The sequence below is a fragment of the Limulus polyphemus genome, unplaced genomic scaffold (genome assembly GCF_000517525.1).
Source record: "Limulus polyphemus unplaced genomic scaffold, Limulus_polyphemus-2.1.2 Scaffold1085, whole genome shotgun sequence".
Classification (NCBI taxonomy): domain Eukaryota; kingdom Metazoa; phylum Arthropoda; class Merostomata; order Xiphosura; family Limulidae; genus Limulus; species Limulus polyphemus.
Genome location: NW_013666695.1, coordinates 61797 through 78725, shown reverse-complemented (window position 1 = coordinate 78725; position 16929 = coordinate 61797). Strand labels below are relative to the sequence as shown.

The window sequence follows — 16929 nt, the reverse complement described above, 5'->3', positions numbered from 1 at the left end:
TTAACATAACAGCAAAATGTATAACATTTCGACAAGGTTTTGCCACTCAGAAACAATTAATATAACTATTAAACAATATTCCCAAACTAAAATGACCTGCACTGTAACTTTAACCAACAAAAATTCAAATAGTTTCTCATATTGGCCCTCAAGGATAATCACTTTGTTTTTAATGGTCATCTTTATGACCAGGTAGATGGAGTGGCAGTGGGATCAACTCTAAGTCCAACTCTTGCAAATATGTTTCTCTATTACTGTGAACATCAATGGCTGGATAATTGCCCCCTTTATTAAAACCAGTATTATATAGAAAGTATGTTGATGATACTTTTCTACTCTTTCACACTGATCACACCAAGAAGTTTTAGAATACTTAAATGCACAACATTCATGTATTAACTTTACTTGTGAGATGGAAGAAAACACTAATTAGCTTTTTCGGATGTCCAAGTAAACAAAATAAACAATCTCTATACCACATCTGTTTACCGTAAGAAAACATTCACAGGCTTATACACTCATTTCAACACTTTTATACTAGACTCCTTCAAACATAACCTTGTTTTAAATCTTCTAAACAGAGCATATAATATCTGTTTTGATAACTTCTGTATTCACTCGGAAATTTCAGAAATTCATAACATATTACAAAGAATTGGTTATACCATTAATTATAACACGAAAATTTTTAACAAATAAAATAGAACCTACCATAAAGCTACACACTGTCTTAAAATATCCACTAGTTCTTATCACTCCTTTCACTGACAAATACCTCCCCAAATTCAAAATATGACCAAAACATATTACCCACAAATCAAGCTACATTTAATGTTTATGTCAACATTCAGAATTAAAAATGTTTAAAACCAAAGACACACTACTCATTCCTATGTGTCCATGGGTTGTATGTAAATACATTTGTAGTAGCTGTAAAGCTATCTATATTGGTAAAAAGACGCATCATCTACAAATACGTGCACATGGGAATTTCAGCTAGAAGTGGATATAAGTTTTGGATTCCAATATGGTAGTTCCCTCTTCTCACAAGATTAGCTTTTCCTGTTTTATGCTACATGCTATATGCAAACTTTTTTATAATGCATGCCACAAGCCTTTGCATGTCTCTCATGCAAATCATCATGCATCATTTCTCCACTAGTAGGAGAGCACTACTATTACGTGACACATGTGACTCCCTCTATGCTCCACTACCAAACCATCACTTCTCATTGGCAATGCTTGAGTTCAGACGTCTTTCTTTTTGTTCATTACTTCTCAAAGTGGTGTAACATAATTTACTTTACTTCAAGAATTTTTCACTTTATTTTGCTTGTTTGTTTGGTATCAAGCATGAATTCCAAAGTTAGTGTTACCACTTCATGTACATCTCATTCGTCTGATACCATACCTCAGGCAACAGGTGCGGGCAAGCCTTTGGGGAAATTATTGGCCTTTATTCATAGAAGATTGAGCCTTATGTGGTACAACCTTTGTGTCCTGCATTTATCCCTCTTCCTCCTGAGCCTTTCAAGCCTGGCTAGGCTGACGAGGATTTTGATTGTTTGTTTCTGTTTGGCCCTCATCTGCTTTCTTGGATTTTATTTCTTAGGTATGTGATGTTTTGTCTATTGCTCCTCTTTTTTATGACTCATGTCCTTCCCTATTACATGATTCATAGGGTGCACTGTCCTTATCTGAACCAACAATTGTTGGATTCAGTTTTGCCTGTTTGGGGGGGAGGGAACTGAATCTCCCGTTCATCTTACCAATGCCCTGTAATCCCACCTTCATTTTACTCTGACAACTCTTTTGCGGTACCTCTCCTTGATCCATCTCCTGTCTGAGGCTCTTCACAGGAACCCTGAGGGGTTTTCTGGGGATGTCCTCTCCCTCCTCACTTCCACATTGGCCCACCTGTCGTCTTCGGCTCTGTCCCTGCAAACATGGTTTATTTGTTGTTGGGACCTTTTGGGTCGTGATGCCATACTGTCCTGGCTCTGACTCCTTATCTATGGGACCTTTGTATGGTCCCCATTTTGAGACATTTGTGTTTGTCCCAGTTGGAGTCGAGTGTGGCACCGATTTCTGTCTCCCCTTTCCAGCCCTTGCTAGTTCATCCTTCTCTCTGTGCCATTATTCATTATTTTTCACAATGATGCATGGTACCCCAACAGTGGTTCTGGTGACTACCTGGTATGGTCTGCTTTTAAAAATAGGGTATCATTATCACCCATTGCACTGTCTCAGGTGTAAGCATTCCTCTGGACTCCATTGCTTTCTTCCAGTGGAGTATGGGAGTTCTTATCACTTGCCAGTTCCACACTGCTGGGGTGGTTGACCATGGAGGCATCCTGCTGGATGGGTTCCACATAGATGGTTATAACCATTCAGTTCAGAGTAGGGCAGTGGTGTTCTGCTGGTGTAGAAGGCATACCATCATCCAGATTGAGTGACACATACCATGGAGTGAGACGTTTAAATGCAGTTTGCCCCTTCGATTGGGTGCTCTCATCCTACCCTCGTACGGATGTCGGTACCCTGTGGGCTGGTTTTGGATATCGAGTGAACCAATCAACTTTAGTCCTCACACAGGTTTGGGGTTGTCCATCTTCCTCTCTCGATTCTTCCTTCTGTGTAGTGGGTCATGGAGGTATACATTAGATGTTTCCACTTTTGTCCTGGGCACCCTCTCATTCAGTGGGAATGCTTCTGGCCTTTAAACGTTTCAGACCAGTTTCACGGTCGTTGGAGTTGATTGAATGCGATGGACTTCCCTTGGATACTGGATGACACAGTCCCAGACTTCTGGCTCAATGCTAAACCTGTATTGTTCCCTAGAGTGGTGTTTTCCTCACATCCATGATTTTGGAGCTTGACGTGTAGCCAGTATGATCCTCATCCTACTCTCACTCAGATATCAGTGTCTGATCATCCCTCACACCAGTCCCTCTTCCTTTTTAACGTGGGATTCTAGCTAATCTTGTGAGTGGAGAGAGAGCAGTACCATATCAGAAGTTATAATTTTCCTATACTGAAAATGTATTTCTGATAGGTAGTTTCCTCCGCTCACACTTCCCACCCTGCTTCTCACAAATTTCCAGTGTTTATATCTTCTGCCAAACTTTGAAGTGATGGTTTTGTAGTTGTGCATAGAGGGAGTCACATGCATCATGTGATAGTAGTGCTCTCTTATTGGTAGAGAGATGATTCATGATGATTTGCATGAGTAACATGTTGGAATCTTTGATTCCATTAGGGGGATGTGGAAGGCTTGTGGCATGTGTTATAAAAAAATTTGCATATAGACAGAAGTACAAACCTGGAAAAGCTAATCTTGTGAGCGGAGGGAAGTATGTATCGGAAATACATTTTCTGAATAGGAAAATTATAACTCCAATTGCACAGTGAAAATAATAACCAACCCAACTTCTAGAAAACTTTCAAATTCTCAACTCTGGAACCACAGATTATATATTCTATTAAAGAAAGACTCCATTTTCAATGATCACCGAAGACTAAAAATATAAAATCAATTCCTCCCTGTTGTCATTAAGTTAATCACTTTCAGATTTTCAGTGTTTTTATTTTATAATTATTATTTTTTAAAGATGTTTATCCTTATTTAAGCCTTTATTTATAATGTTTTCTCTTAACAATGTTATTTATTAAAATGTGTATGCCACACGTTTTATTGTACATTCCATTATATTGTTACCATTTAAATCTGTTCTTTCTAACCTTCCATTTGAATATGCAAACTCGATTAACAGCTAATGTTGTTTTTGTAGTTAGAATATTGTGAACTAACTTTTGAGGTTTTAATGCTGATGATGGAATTTGAAGAAGTTCCAAAATATCCATATTTAAAAATATTTTTGGGTATTGTTGTGGTTTTAATATTTGTTTTAAAATTTCATTTTCCACCTGATGAATCAGAATACAGTTTTTTAGAGACGTTGATATTTATTGTCTTGATTGCTTAAAAAATGGTTTAAAATACGAAATGGTACCCTTAAAAAATGTCAGTCTTTAGCAAGTATGGTAAACAAAGTACTACACATCTCACTCATCTATACTGTATATTTCTATTTTACAAAATTAAGTTTTCTACAGTTCTAAGTTCAACACACTAAATCTGGTCAAAGTCGTGCTATTTCAGCTTTAGGTGTTACTTTATGTAGCAGGATCAAGTCATGGAAAAGCTACAGGTTCATGGGATAGATGTATTGTGTCTTACTTGTATGTGGGACTGCTCTACAGCCACCACATGGAAACAAATATTTTTTGGATACTTGTGATCCACAGGAAAAATGAGAATGTGAGGGCAGTTTGGCATTTTCAGCCATATTGTTTCTGATTGAAGAGTTATTGTGGAAGTGTCATTTTTCTTTCATGTATTTTTCAATATGTTGATTGTTTAACATTCCAGATGATTATAAAATTAATTTTATTTGACTTTTTGTCATTTAAGTAGTTTTGTTTAATTTTCATTTAAATACAATTTAATTTTTAACTTTAATTATAACACAATAGCCCTCATCATTTTTGGTAAAACTTTACCTTCACACTGAGTCTTGCTTCTTTCTTTCCACCTGCAACAAATCAGTACACATGTCCTTCCATAAAGTAGGTCCATGAATGTTTTGTTGTTGCAAAATCTTGATTCTTGTGTCCTTTTTTAATCTTTTAAATACCACAATTTCTAAGACATGTGATATTCAAAGTACTATTCTGCAGGTTGCTCTGTTTTGAAAATGCAAATATTGTTATAAAGACATAAATCTGTAAAATACTTTGTTATACTAAAGAATCAGAAGGATTCTGTGTTATAAAATGCTAGCCAGAATGAATATAAGATTGTGATATCCAAATAACATTTCACATTGTAAGATGTTGTGTAATATAACATAATTTTTTTTATGATACTGTGTAACAAAAAAGTCCATAGGGCATTTTGCTATAAAAGTACAAGTACTGTGTTTGTTATAAGAATACAAGTTTGAATTTTACAATGAATTTCCAGGGTAATGAATAATGAGTGCAATGTAATATATGAGTACAGATGTCAACATCATGTAAGCTGGATGTTTAAGATAAGTTAACCTTAGCCAATCATAACTGGAGACATTGGTGTCAGGTTTAGTTTGTACAGAAGAAATGTGTATATTACATGAAAGGTGTAAGAATGATAATAGTTAAAAAGATGTTAAAATAGTTTTCATAGAGTAGAAATATATATATAAAATAAAATACAAAACTTGTTGAATTATTGTGTTCTGCTTATAACCTCTTTCAGTCATAGTCTGTTTCAAAGAATCAGTGTGATGGTCATAGTTCTTTGTGTCAAAGCATATTTTCTTTAATGTATGTGATTGATTGAATGCAATATTGTGTTTGGTGTGTGGAGGGTTACAGCTTTGAAAATGTATGTGGTCTATCATTTGATTTTCAGTACAAATCAGTTTGCAGAACACCATCTCTTAATGTTAGGTTTACATCAACAAATGTATTTTGGTATGGAGTAATCTAGAATGAATTTAAAAGAAGTTTGGAAGGAGTTTGTATGTCTATAAAAGGATACTAAGGAATCTTCCTCTCCTATCCAAATGAAAAAATGTTATTCATGTAGTATCTCCAAAAGTTTGGTTTGTCTGTACAACTTTCCAACAGTCTCATCTCTAAGTCTCCTGTAAAAATGTTAGCATAGTTTGGTGCCATCATGATCCCCATAGCTGTGCTTTTTGTCGGAATATGTAACTCATTATTAAATTTAAAACTGTTGTGTGTGATACTGTGTGCTAACTCTTATACCAGAATGTTGTTGTGTCATAAACATACAGATGTGTGGGATATTGTTTAAAATGTGCAAGTGTGTAGAATATTGTTATGGAAGTGAAACTGTAGGTGTTATTGTGTTATAAGAATATAAGATTGTAAGATACTGTGTTATAAAAATACAAATGTGTATAATATTGGGTTATAGAAAAATCTGAAAGCTGTTGGGTTACAAAATATTAGTCAGACTATGTGAAAAATGGTAATGGTAAAATATCATTCTACATAGTATCATTTTTATAGAAATAGAAGTCAGAAGTTCTTGTGTATCAGTCAGAACCTAGAGGATAATATTTTATAGAAGTATTTATCAGAATACAAAATAGAAATTTTTTTAATATTGAGTTAGAAATGTTACTGAGTCATTAAGATAGTGTTATTGAGATAATTTGTAGGATAATATATTATAATGCTAGTTAGAACCTGTAAGATAATGTGTTATGTTGGTAATTAGAATTTGTGATGTGTACTATTAAAACAATACCATTCAGGATCTGTGGAATGTTGCATTAAAGAAGTTCTAATCAGAACCTGTGGAATGTTTTGCTAACTCTGTCATAGCCGGATGGGTGAATTCTACCTTGAGGGCAAAATTGCACCTTTGAATTAAAAAAGTACAGAAAATAAACTTGTTGTAATTTTTTCACACACACACACACAAAAAAAAACTCAGAGTTAAAATTAATTTATTGAAAAACTTTTCTATTTAGTTTTATATAAAAAATATAAATGTGAATTTTGGGTTGATTTCAGTATGGTCTGAATAAATACACATTTTTCAAATTCCCAAGAAGTCATAGGCTAGTGATCTAAACACATAGTGAAAGTTTTCTTTATTTTTGTTCCTGTTTTTTTTTAACTTTATTAGAAGGCAGTAAGGCCTACAGTTCAGTGACGATTCATCTAGAGATGGAAATGAAATAATAAAAACTTAGCTGAGTGAAATTTTGCTAGAAGAAAAGGTTTTTTGCAAGCACCTTCTGCCACAATAACAGTCCTATTTTTTTTTTGAAAGTTTGGGAAACTTGCTTTACCATTTTATACTTCATTTTGATTATAATGTTGCAGTATGGTAGAAAAATGTTTCTTGTGGAACAAGATGAGGTAGGATTAGTTAAATCATTTTGCACTGAACCATATAAAATGTCATTTTGCTGACAAGGCTGCTATGTTAGGTCTTGTTTACATCAGGTTTCATTAGCCTAGTAATTGCTTGAATGGCAAAGAAAATTGTCAAAAGAAATGTAAAAAATATATGTATATGTATTTATGCAAATGAATATAAAATGGGTTTTAAGCTTGTTATGTATATTAAATGAAATCTGGAAAACAATTTTAAAAAAAAGGTAGTTTTGTTTATAATTTTGGTGTGTTAAAGAAATGATTTTTATTGTACATCAGTGATTTTAAACACTGAAATTGCTTGTAATCTTTATTGAATCAAAACAAAGATAAAATTTATAGTTTTATAAATTAAACTTTTTAGGAAAGTTTTAAAATAATGTAGGGAGATGTAGAAAAATAAGTAAGTAAAATATGCAACAAAGGTAAGTATTTCTATTTCTTTCTTAAGAATCATATCACAGTGACATCTTTTCCAATTTTCAATGCGGCAAATTCAAAAAAATATCACATATAAGAAGCTACATTTGCAGAAGCTACATAATCTGTAGAAAGTTTTTCTGAATTTCCAAACTATTCCATCCAATAGTCTTTTACTGTTTTTGCAATGCAATAAAACAAAGCATACAATAGGTGTGTTGCATTGATGCACCACCTTGGTGTGAAGGATTAAAAACATATTCTGTGGAATGTTGTATTAAAGAAACATAATTTTAATTCTGTGTTGTGTTGTATAGAATTGTATGTAATAATTTGTTAATGATCATAGTTAATATTAACGTTAAATTGAATAAAACAGTAAATATTTGTTATTGCCCTTTGTTTATAAATTTTTAAACTTTGTCTTCTAAAAATAATTACATATAACTTTGCATATATATGGGTTTATTTGGAACAAATATGTTCTACAGCTTTTCATCAGTAACAAAAAACAAAACATTTGGTTTCTCTTTGCAGAGAACAAACTCTTAAACTTAGAAAGCAATTATATGACTTGGGTCTAAAAACGTCTGAGCGACTTCCACTGGTAGAAGTCCGAGACAAGAAACGTCGTCCTCGTAGCACAGAAGATGAAAGTGAACAAGAATGTGAAGTTTGCAGAGCACACTGTTATATCTCAATGGTGAATTTTATTTAAAGAATTCATTCTCAGTAAAACAGTTTTATTTTTACATTTGAAGTATAAGATGTTGTGCTTTCTCTCACCAACATTTAATGGAACACCTTGCAATAAAGACTTCAACATTCTATGCTCAGCAGAAAATGAAAGAATGTTGTGGAGTGAATAAAGAAGACTATTAATTAAACACTAGGGACTGAGCCTAAATGATACCTCATAATCTTTTCAGATACTCTTAAAATTATAAGTAAACTGCAATTACATTTCATCATTTTATATGGATTATTCTTTTTGTGAGTGCTTGTGATACTCAAACAAAATTCATATGATTCTATTCTTTTGTTTTTAGTGTTTAAAATGTTCGATTTTTCTGTTTTGGAGAGTGTGTGTGTTTGTAACCATTTTTATAATTTACTGTTTGTGTATGTAATTTTTATATAGCTCTTGATAATGAAATTATATGTTTACTCAATTAGGTTGTGAATACTCAAGAGGATAGTGTCTACTGCCTTGACCACGCAATTCAGCATGTACAGAAGAAAAAGAACTTAAGGTTTTCCAAACTGATGTACACATATGATCAGGTGGGTTATCAAGCACTTGTTTCAATGGTAAAAGTTTAGTCCTATTCAAATCAGAATCTCCCCTTGGGTGTGTAAAATGTCTTGAAAATATTCACTAAGACCCAATCATTTGATAGAGGCTTAATTTGAACCTTGATTAAAAAAAAACAAAAAAATTTTCACTAAGGCCCTGGTCTTTATGAAAGGCATAATGTAGAGTTTATAAATTGGGTGTATCACAATATAAAATCAAATTAAAATACTGGTTGAAAATTGTATAAACATTTATAAGAAGAAAATGTAATCTGTTGATTCATTTGGTAGTAAAATAGTATACATTAAAAAGTGTGACCTGTAGTTACACCAGAAGCATTTGCAGTTAAGTAAGTTGAGATATTTTTAATATAATTTGAAAATATATTGTTTCAGGCAGAGTTGAATGACCTTGTAAAGAGGATTACTGAACAGATACATGCTCAGAGTCACAAGAATAGTGCCCGTAAGAAATCCCCAAAGAAACCTAAACTTTCACCTTAGATGTGGATTGTAAATATATATATATATATAATGTGTGTTGGGCTGTTTCATTTTAATTTTTAACATATAAGGTCAGTTAACAACATGCACATATGCAAACACAGAAGCACAAATTTTTGTGTAACTGCAACAAGACAGTAATTTATATTATGTTTTTGTTATTTTTGTGGATGGTAAAAAGACAGCTTTGTCTAAGTTGTGATATTTATAACCAACTTCATTTGCTTGTAGTGAGACAGGTGACTTCATTATTTTGTATAGTTCTTTATGTAAATCTAACTTCAAATAATTGTTTTGGTTAATAGTACTGCAGACATAAATACTTTGTTTGTATTTTAAACTTGATGTCATGGTGATGGCAATCACAGTTGTAGTTTTTGTTTTAATTCTAATCATACAAGGAAAGATTTTGTGATTGTTCAGTTATAACATTTTATTTTTTCTGTACACACTTTATTAGATAAACCAGTTGGTGAAGCAATGCTGAAAAGTATAAATGATTGTAGAGTTTCTTCTATTATAAAAATACATAGATTGTGTTGGTGCTTAGAGAGGTAAAAAATTGATTGGACAATTAAGAAAAGTAGTTTCCATTTGAAATTGAGGGTTAATGTTTTCTATGTGTACAGGGGTAGTAGAATATTCAAACTGATAAAATTAGAAGCTAAACAGCTTAAAAATTACATTAAAGACAGCTTTCTTAAAAATGTCTGAAAGTACAAAAAAAAACAAAGTAATACTTTTGCTTAAAAACAATTCTCAAAACCATAAACATTTTGATTAAAACACAAGTAGCTAAGAGAGTAGTAAGCATAAAAGAATTAAAAACTTCTGAATGTTTGTAACTTAAGTTATTTGTTAGTCATTGTATCTAACACTGATTTGAAAAGAAAACAGGCTTTATAAGATATTTTTTGTAGTCACTTTTCATTAGGTTGTTGTTCTTTTCAACTATATTTGATTACATTTCTCAACTTTAAAAAATAAGATTATAAATGTGTACTGAAATGATCTGAATAGCTATAAATTGATTTTGTATACTACAATTCTCTAGTTTTGATAAAATGACTGTTTTTATATTTCTCAGTTCATTAAATATATACATACAATTATTATTGCAAGAATTTTATGAACTAGCTTCATGCTTTTTTTTTTTTAAATAGAGTTTTTGGCATAACAAGAAGTCAGGAATGTCTAGAACTTTGATTAAGTTCTCATCCTCATTTTCACTCTATTTTATATTACTGTGAATATTGTCGATACTTTCTGGTGGATCTGAGAAGGAATGGTGCATGTTGCTTGTAAAAACTTGTATTCTGGGTTCTTGTTTGAAAAGCTTCCTGTTTAGCCATTAATTGGGCTTTCTATTATATACTTATACTTCCATTTATTTTGTTCATGTAAAAGCCATTAAAAGTTAAACTTTAAAAATTCTAGTTTCCTTTAGTAACAAATGTGAAAATGTGCTTTCAAATTCAGAAAATATGCAATCTTAACATTCCTAAACTAAGTTTAGCAATAGCATCTTGAATATCATTCATGAATTTCAAAACTATTCTCACAATTAGAGTAGTTTTATGTATTGAATTAAGTTTCAAGTTGTCTTTACGATTTGGTAGAAATTTAAATTGTAAAAATCCAGCATGACTACATACACTAAAATTCATTGGCTAATTTAATTTGATATTTGCCATTTATAGATACAACAGTAAATTGAAAATATGCAGATATGTTAGTCAAAATTATTATTTATTCGTTTCCAAGGTTTTGTCTACACCTATCTACCTACACATTGCTAGTCAAAGCATTTTGTTTTAGAAACAACGAAAACTGCATGAATTTTGGGTGTTTAGTGGTTTGTCTTTAACTCCTCACAATATATTGTACAAGGTTTGTCATATTCTAAAATATGCTCTTTATTTAGCTGAGGGGGTTTGTCAATTAGGTGTACTACCTCATTGATCAGTTTTGTAGGAGTGTTATCTATACTTTGCGAGTAAAAGTTTCAGAACAGAATTCAGCCATTACTCACCGTAGTCTGCTATTTTGGGTTTTAATATCGTGGATAGGTGACTGATTATTTTTCTGTAATTGTGTATATATATATATAATTGAATATGGACTTATTGGCTGGTTTCAACTGCTGGTCTGTTGTCATGAAACCTCAATAGTTTGTTTCAATAAGATATATTAATCTAAGAAATTTTATTATCATTTGTTCTTCTGTAAGATTTTGCCTTGTAGTTTTTACTTTATCTTGTGAGGTAACATTTGACATTTTGTATTTTTATAAAAGGAATATGAATTAATGCATTACTAAAAGTACCACAAATTATTAGGTGCTTTGTGGTGTGTGCCAAATATTAACTTTTTTTCAAGTAGTTCACTGTTTTTGCATTCAACATGTGATGGGTTCTGTTTTCTAAAGGTAGGATAGTGCTATTTTTTTCAATAAAATGCTCATAAGACTAGTTTGGTAGGTGCTGTTGTAAAGAAACATTAAAAAAATTCAGTGTCATTACTACCTATATAAAACAGTTTCATATTTTTACATTGTAAGCTTTTACGACCAGTCGGCTACTTTTTACAAAATATTCGATAATAAATAATAATATTTGTTCAAAAATATGACCTTTCCTCTTGTTCACTAGCCTAATAAATATGTATGTATATGTAAGTCAACAAGTGAAAGAGTGCTTTTGTTAAATTTATTGTCAGTGAATGTCTTTTTTTTTTAAGTGTAAATTGTAAACTTTTATGTTAAAGCAATAATAAGAGCTACAAAAAAACAGCTTAAATGCAACTAGATTGCCCTTGAAAATTGGTATAAATTATAGTTTTGTAAATGCTTTTATTTGGCATACCTCTTTATTGGTACTGTATGTGTAATAATCTGGAAACTCCAGTTGCAAAGGTTTAAGAAAAATTTGTGTGGATAGTATTACAAATTTTTTGTAAAGTATCTTAACACAGATTACGTTTATGATCTATTAAAAACTCCTGTAGACTTCATCTGCCTGATGAGACTTTGAGAACTGGATGATCAGCTGAACTCAGATTTGATTAAAGGAATGTCATTCAGCCCTGAAGGGTTCACTGGTTGACATTAAAACTGTTATTCTCATATTCACTAATTCTAAATATGAAATGTTAGTAAAGTTCTTTGTGGTAAATTGTATTTCTGAATTTTATAATATAATCTTTTACTGCTTCTTGAGACAGTGAGAGACAGTTTCAGGTCTTAACTACGTAATGTAACTTAATGACCAGTCTATGAAAATTGTATTTTTATCCTTCAGGTTTAATTTTAATCCCATTGTTCCATTACCAGTTTAGTTTAGTTATAATGTAGATAAAAGATGTATTTTTTCTTTTTATTATCATATGTTCTATATTTATATGAATATTACAAGATTTATTATTATCTTGAGTGACAAATCGACTATGCAGCTGGGCACTATAAAGATAGGAGTTTAAGAAATAAAATATTGAAAGTTGTGTGTGTCAACATTAAATACAATTTGTTTTGTTAAACATTTACTCTTTGAAGGGTAAAAAACACTGAAAGAGTTATTTGAAGATAAAAAAAAACTTGCACACCTTCATTCCAAAACAGATGTAAACTTTGTTTAGAAAAATTATGTAAACACCATAGTTTAAAAAGAAAATCATCATCATTCTTAGTTCCAAAAATATACACCATATTTATTCAAATTTCCAATCTTCTTTTCATTGACTTTTTGGTTTTGTTGTTTATTTTACTGTGTTTAGAATCATTTGTAAAACAAGAGTTTTACAATACTAGATCCAAAAATTCAATTTAAATCTAATAAACAGGCATTAAGCTTCAAAGAAATGAAAATTGTAGGTGAACATTTTATCTTACTAGAACTATTCTTTTAGGGGATGTGAGATTTAATTGCTGTTTTCAAGTGTTCTAGAGAAAACAAAGTATATTTTCTTTATGAGCATGCAATCCTCTTGCCTTTTTTTTTTCATTTTTATCTCTCTTTGAACCTTATTTATCAATTTACTTGCCAGATTTTAATATAATCAACCATAGTGTTATTGATCAATAAAGGCAAGTGTGTTTAAAAACAAAATGTAAAACATCTGTAAGCCTCTGAATAAATCCAAGCATGATAAGGTTGTTAAATCATGTATTTAACTTTTCTCATGCATTTAAAATGGCTTATAGTTCGCGTTTCTTGTGCTTTTATTAATTGTTGCACTTGTCCTTATTTCAATAATTTTAACAATAAATAACATGACTAGGATGACGTTGCTGTATTTGATTTGTGCTTAACCAATATTTAAAGAAGTGATTGCAGGTATCCGAAGAACAGGTGAAAGGGAGTATAAAATTCTTTTAGGTAATTATGTTGTCCTTTTTATTATTGTTGTTTCACTACCTCATTCCCCATTTTCAGTCAGACACATATCAGTTGATCACTTTCACATTTCATACACCTTAATGCTTTAGGGCCAATGTTAGTAATACATATTTATTATATGGTTTATTTTGTTTTTACATACCTTTATGTAATGTCACTAGGCAATCAATAGATTTCTGTGTATTTGTAGTTTTTTTCTTCTTCTTCCCATGATAATAGAATATTCATGTGTTTGATTGTTGTGATGTCACTATTCTGTATCCTACTATGTCTGTGAATTAAAGCTTTTTATACAACTCTGTGTCCATCTTTCAAAAATTTAGTAATTGAGCTCATTCACCTTGCTACCACTACGTAATAATCACCAGGTAACCATGAAAGTATCCAAATTATAACTTCTGATGTAGTAAGTATATATTCACGAAATTTGGCAAGCTTTTAGTAAATATTCAAAGTCTTTTGCACACAAAATCTGTTTTTGATTAAGTATTTAAAGCCTACTTTTTACTAATGGTACTATTTACTTAAATAATGCACCTAATAATACAATATAATAACACGCACAAAGGAAATAGCTCTATAACTATCATAATTTATCTGGCTTTTTAACCGTTTTAGCTAAGCTTGTTGATATGAACACCGCGAGAGAAGCTTTCAAACTGAAGACGAAATAGGCAATACTCTGTACAGAAAACATAATATAATATGTCATTTGATAGCTTAAAACTTAGACTTTCTATTGGTTATAAATAATCTAGTATAAAAGTCGGAGAGAACTATTAGCAATTTGGGAAAGAGAAGATGAAGCAAATGGGTATGATTTTCTAGTTTATGACACTTTAAACAAATAAGATTGAAGGCTATAAAATTATGCTTTGCTTTAGTAATATCTATATTATAATGAGTAATTTACGTTACTTCTCAGAGGGGTGGTAAATAGATAAGAGAAGAGGGAATACTTAGAGAACAAAAGTCACAATTCCCCATACTAGGGGAAATTGAATATTTTAAAAAATATTTCCTTATTAAATTAAAACTTGTGTAATATTAACATTTGATTTATTAACTGCGTTTGTGGTGGTAAGTTTATTCGTATAGAATGACAATAAAGTAGTTTAATTTAATTTTGAATGTAACTCTAAAAGTTCATGACCTGCGCGCTTTGACCTACCCCTAGCGAGAGGATTAAAGGGATTTAATGTTGTTTTATTGCATGTTATTTTAGTTAGTTATATGTGTCAGATGAAAATGTTCGTCGTGCATGTGAATCTTGTCCTGAATATGGGTGGTCATTTTGTGTCATTCTGTGAGTACGTTCAATCTAACCATAGTTCGTGATTAACCCCCGATTTTATTGGTTACTTAAATTAAGTTAAATTAATTTTTGCTTTGGGAAAAACATGGGGGGGGGGTATTTAGTATCCGAATACTAAACATCTTACTCTCCCATAATGTGTGTGTGTGTGTGTATATATATATAGCTCACAAACTATTGATTATATTAATTGTTAATAGGCGATTAAATCAGTACTATAAAACAATAAGATGAGAACTTGAACCGATAACGATAATGCGATATATATATTATTTTCAAAAGTCTAACTTATTTTTAAGTTTTTGATTCTAGAACACATGAAATCTGGTACAGGTCACGTGATAAATTTAACCATAGATGTTAATTTTTGTATCTTGACCGGTCTAGAAACATATTGTTCTGTGAAATAGTTGCATTGTGTCATCCTTCCTCTTGTACTTGAGATATATCTTGTGAATATCACATGGAATATGCGTTTCCACATCCTGGTGCCATTTTCTCATTGGTTAGCTGCAAGAATAATGTGTTCTGTGAAGTTTTTAATACTTTGAAGAGATATTGATTGAACTTCGAAAAGGGCAGTTCACTTTTTCTCATAAGAAAGCCAAAACTCAACGTGGGAGTCTGCCGTATCATATTCTTGATTTTATCTGCTGATCGTGTAAAATGCACATAAACCCTGTTTATTCATTTATATTCACTGTCATTATATTGTTTTTAACTTATTGGCTTCTTTGCTTTAATAAATAGTTTTATTTTTAGACTACCAAACTGAGTCTTGTCTCTTTTACTCACGTGCCACAAATTGCTTCACTTATGGTATTTGCAGGTTAAACAGATTTCCCTTAGAATTACAGTATAGTTTTTCAGAAAAACGGGAGATTCGACAAAATGTTTATTACACAGTTAATTCTGAGTAACTGAGTTCATGAGAAGGAAATGAAGAAACTGGACACAATTGTACAAACATACAATGAACAATCTATATTATGCACAAACACAGTGCGAGTACTTGTTTCATATAACCCAGCCACTTTTACTGGATATAAGCTATTTTCTCCCCAAACTGACTAAAACTCAAGTTATTTAGCTAAATTTATAACTATTGTTGCCAATGTGACTAGTTATTTTGTGTTCTTGAATGCATACTTGAAATAAACCATCATTACAAAAAAAGTAGGCTTAAGTTTCTTAGGGTGGGTAGACAGCAGTTATAAACAAGAGGCCAAATGTAAGAACTAAATTTATGTATATTTTTATTTATTGTTATAAAAGTAAAAAAAAAAATATCTCAAAATCAGAAACTCATTAAGTTTGACAATGAAAATATAATGAGCTTTCTCCATGAGCTACACGTTCGCCATGTGACTTACAGCTGGTACCATTGAATTATCAGTTAGATTCTGATTAGTTTACTGTTTTTTTGTACTTGTTACAAAATCGTGTTACATTATATAGATGATGAAGCTAATTCTAGCTATTTCTCATTGATTTCATCTATCAATAATTGTTTTAAGCGTGGATATTAACAATTTCATATTTTTACAATTAAAAGATTCAATTTATATATTTTCAAAAATGACAGCAACTGTTTTGTATTATTTGCAGTAAAATTATTTTAATAGAATCTGTTAAAGTGTCCAAGAATTCAGTGCCTTATGACTTATAATATGGTTCGTTTTAAGTGATAATTCTTTTTCTTGGGCAGAATCCAATTTTTAAACTTCCTTAGTGTCAGGTTTTATAAGGCCGGATTATTTACAGTAGGCCTGTGACTTTTTGGCTCTAAATTTTAACTATAAATAAACAGCAACACTGTCTGCTTGTTTTAAAAATAATATATTAAAATCAAATGTTCGTTACACTGTTGGTTACCACAGTTTTATCCAGAGCTTTAAGTAATTATCTTTGTCGTCAAAGTCCACACAGTCTGGTTCAGTTACTTTAGAACACAACTGACAAGGCGAATTATTCTTCTCTACTCTGTTGTTAGAGTTCAGTCTGTGATAATTTCACTTTAAAAATCGTCACTATACACTC

At 31.2% G+C, this 16929-nt stretch overlaps 1 protein-coding gene across 1 annotated transcript in view; it reads left to right on the top strand.

Moving 5' to 3' along the window:
* The window catches only part of LOC106462056 (protein Jumonji-like), a 115339-nt gene extending 99777 nt beyond the window's left edge, over window positions 1-15562 (top strand). Inside the window, exons 18-20 of the mRNA XM_022389179.1 lie at window positions 7918-8083; window positions 8557-8664; window positions 9073-15562. Coding sequence (XP_022244887.1) covers window positions 7918-8083; window positions 8557-8664; window positions 9073-9180 — 382 coding nt within the window. The 3' untranslated portion in view covers window positions 9181-15562. The remainder of the gene's footprint in view (window positions 1-7917; window positions 8084-8556; window positions 8665-9072) is intronic.
* The last annotated feature ends 1367 nt before the right edge of the window (window positions 15563-16929 follow it).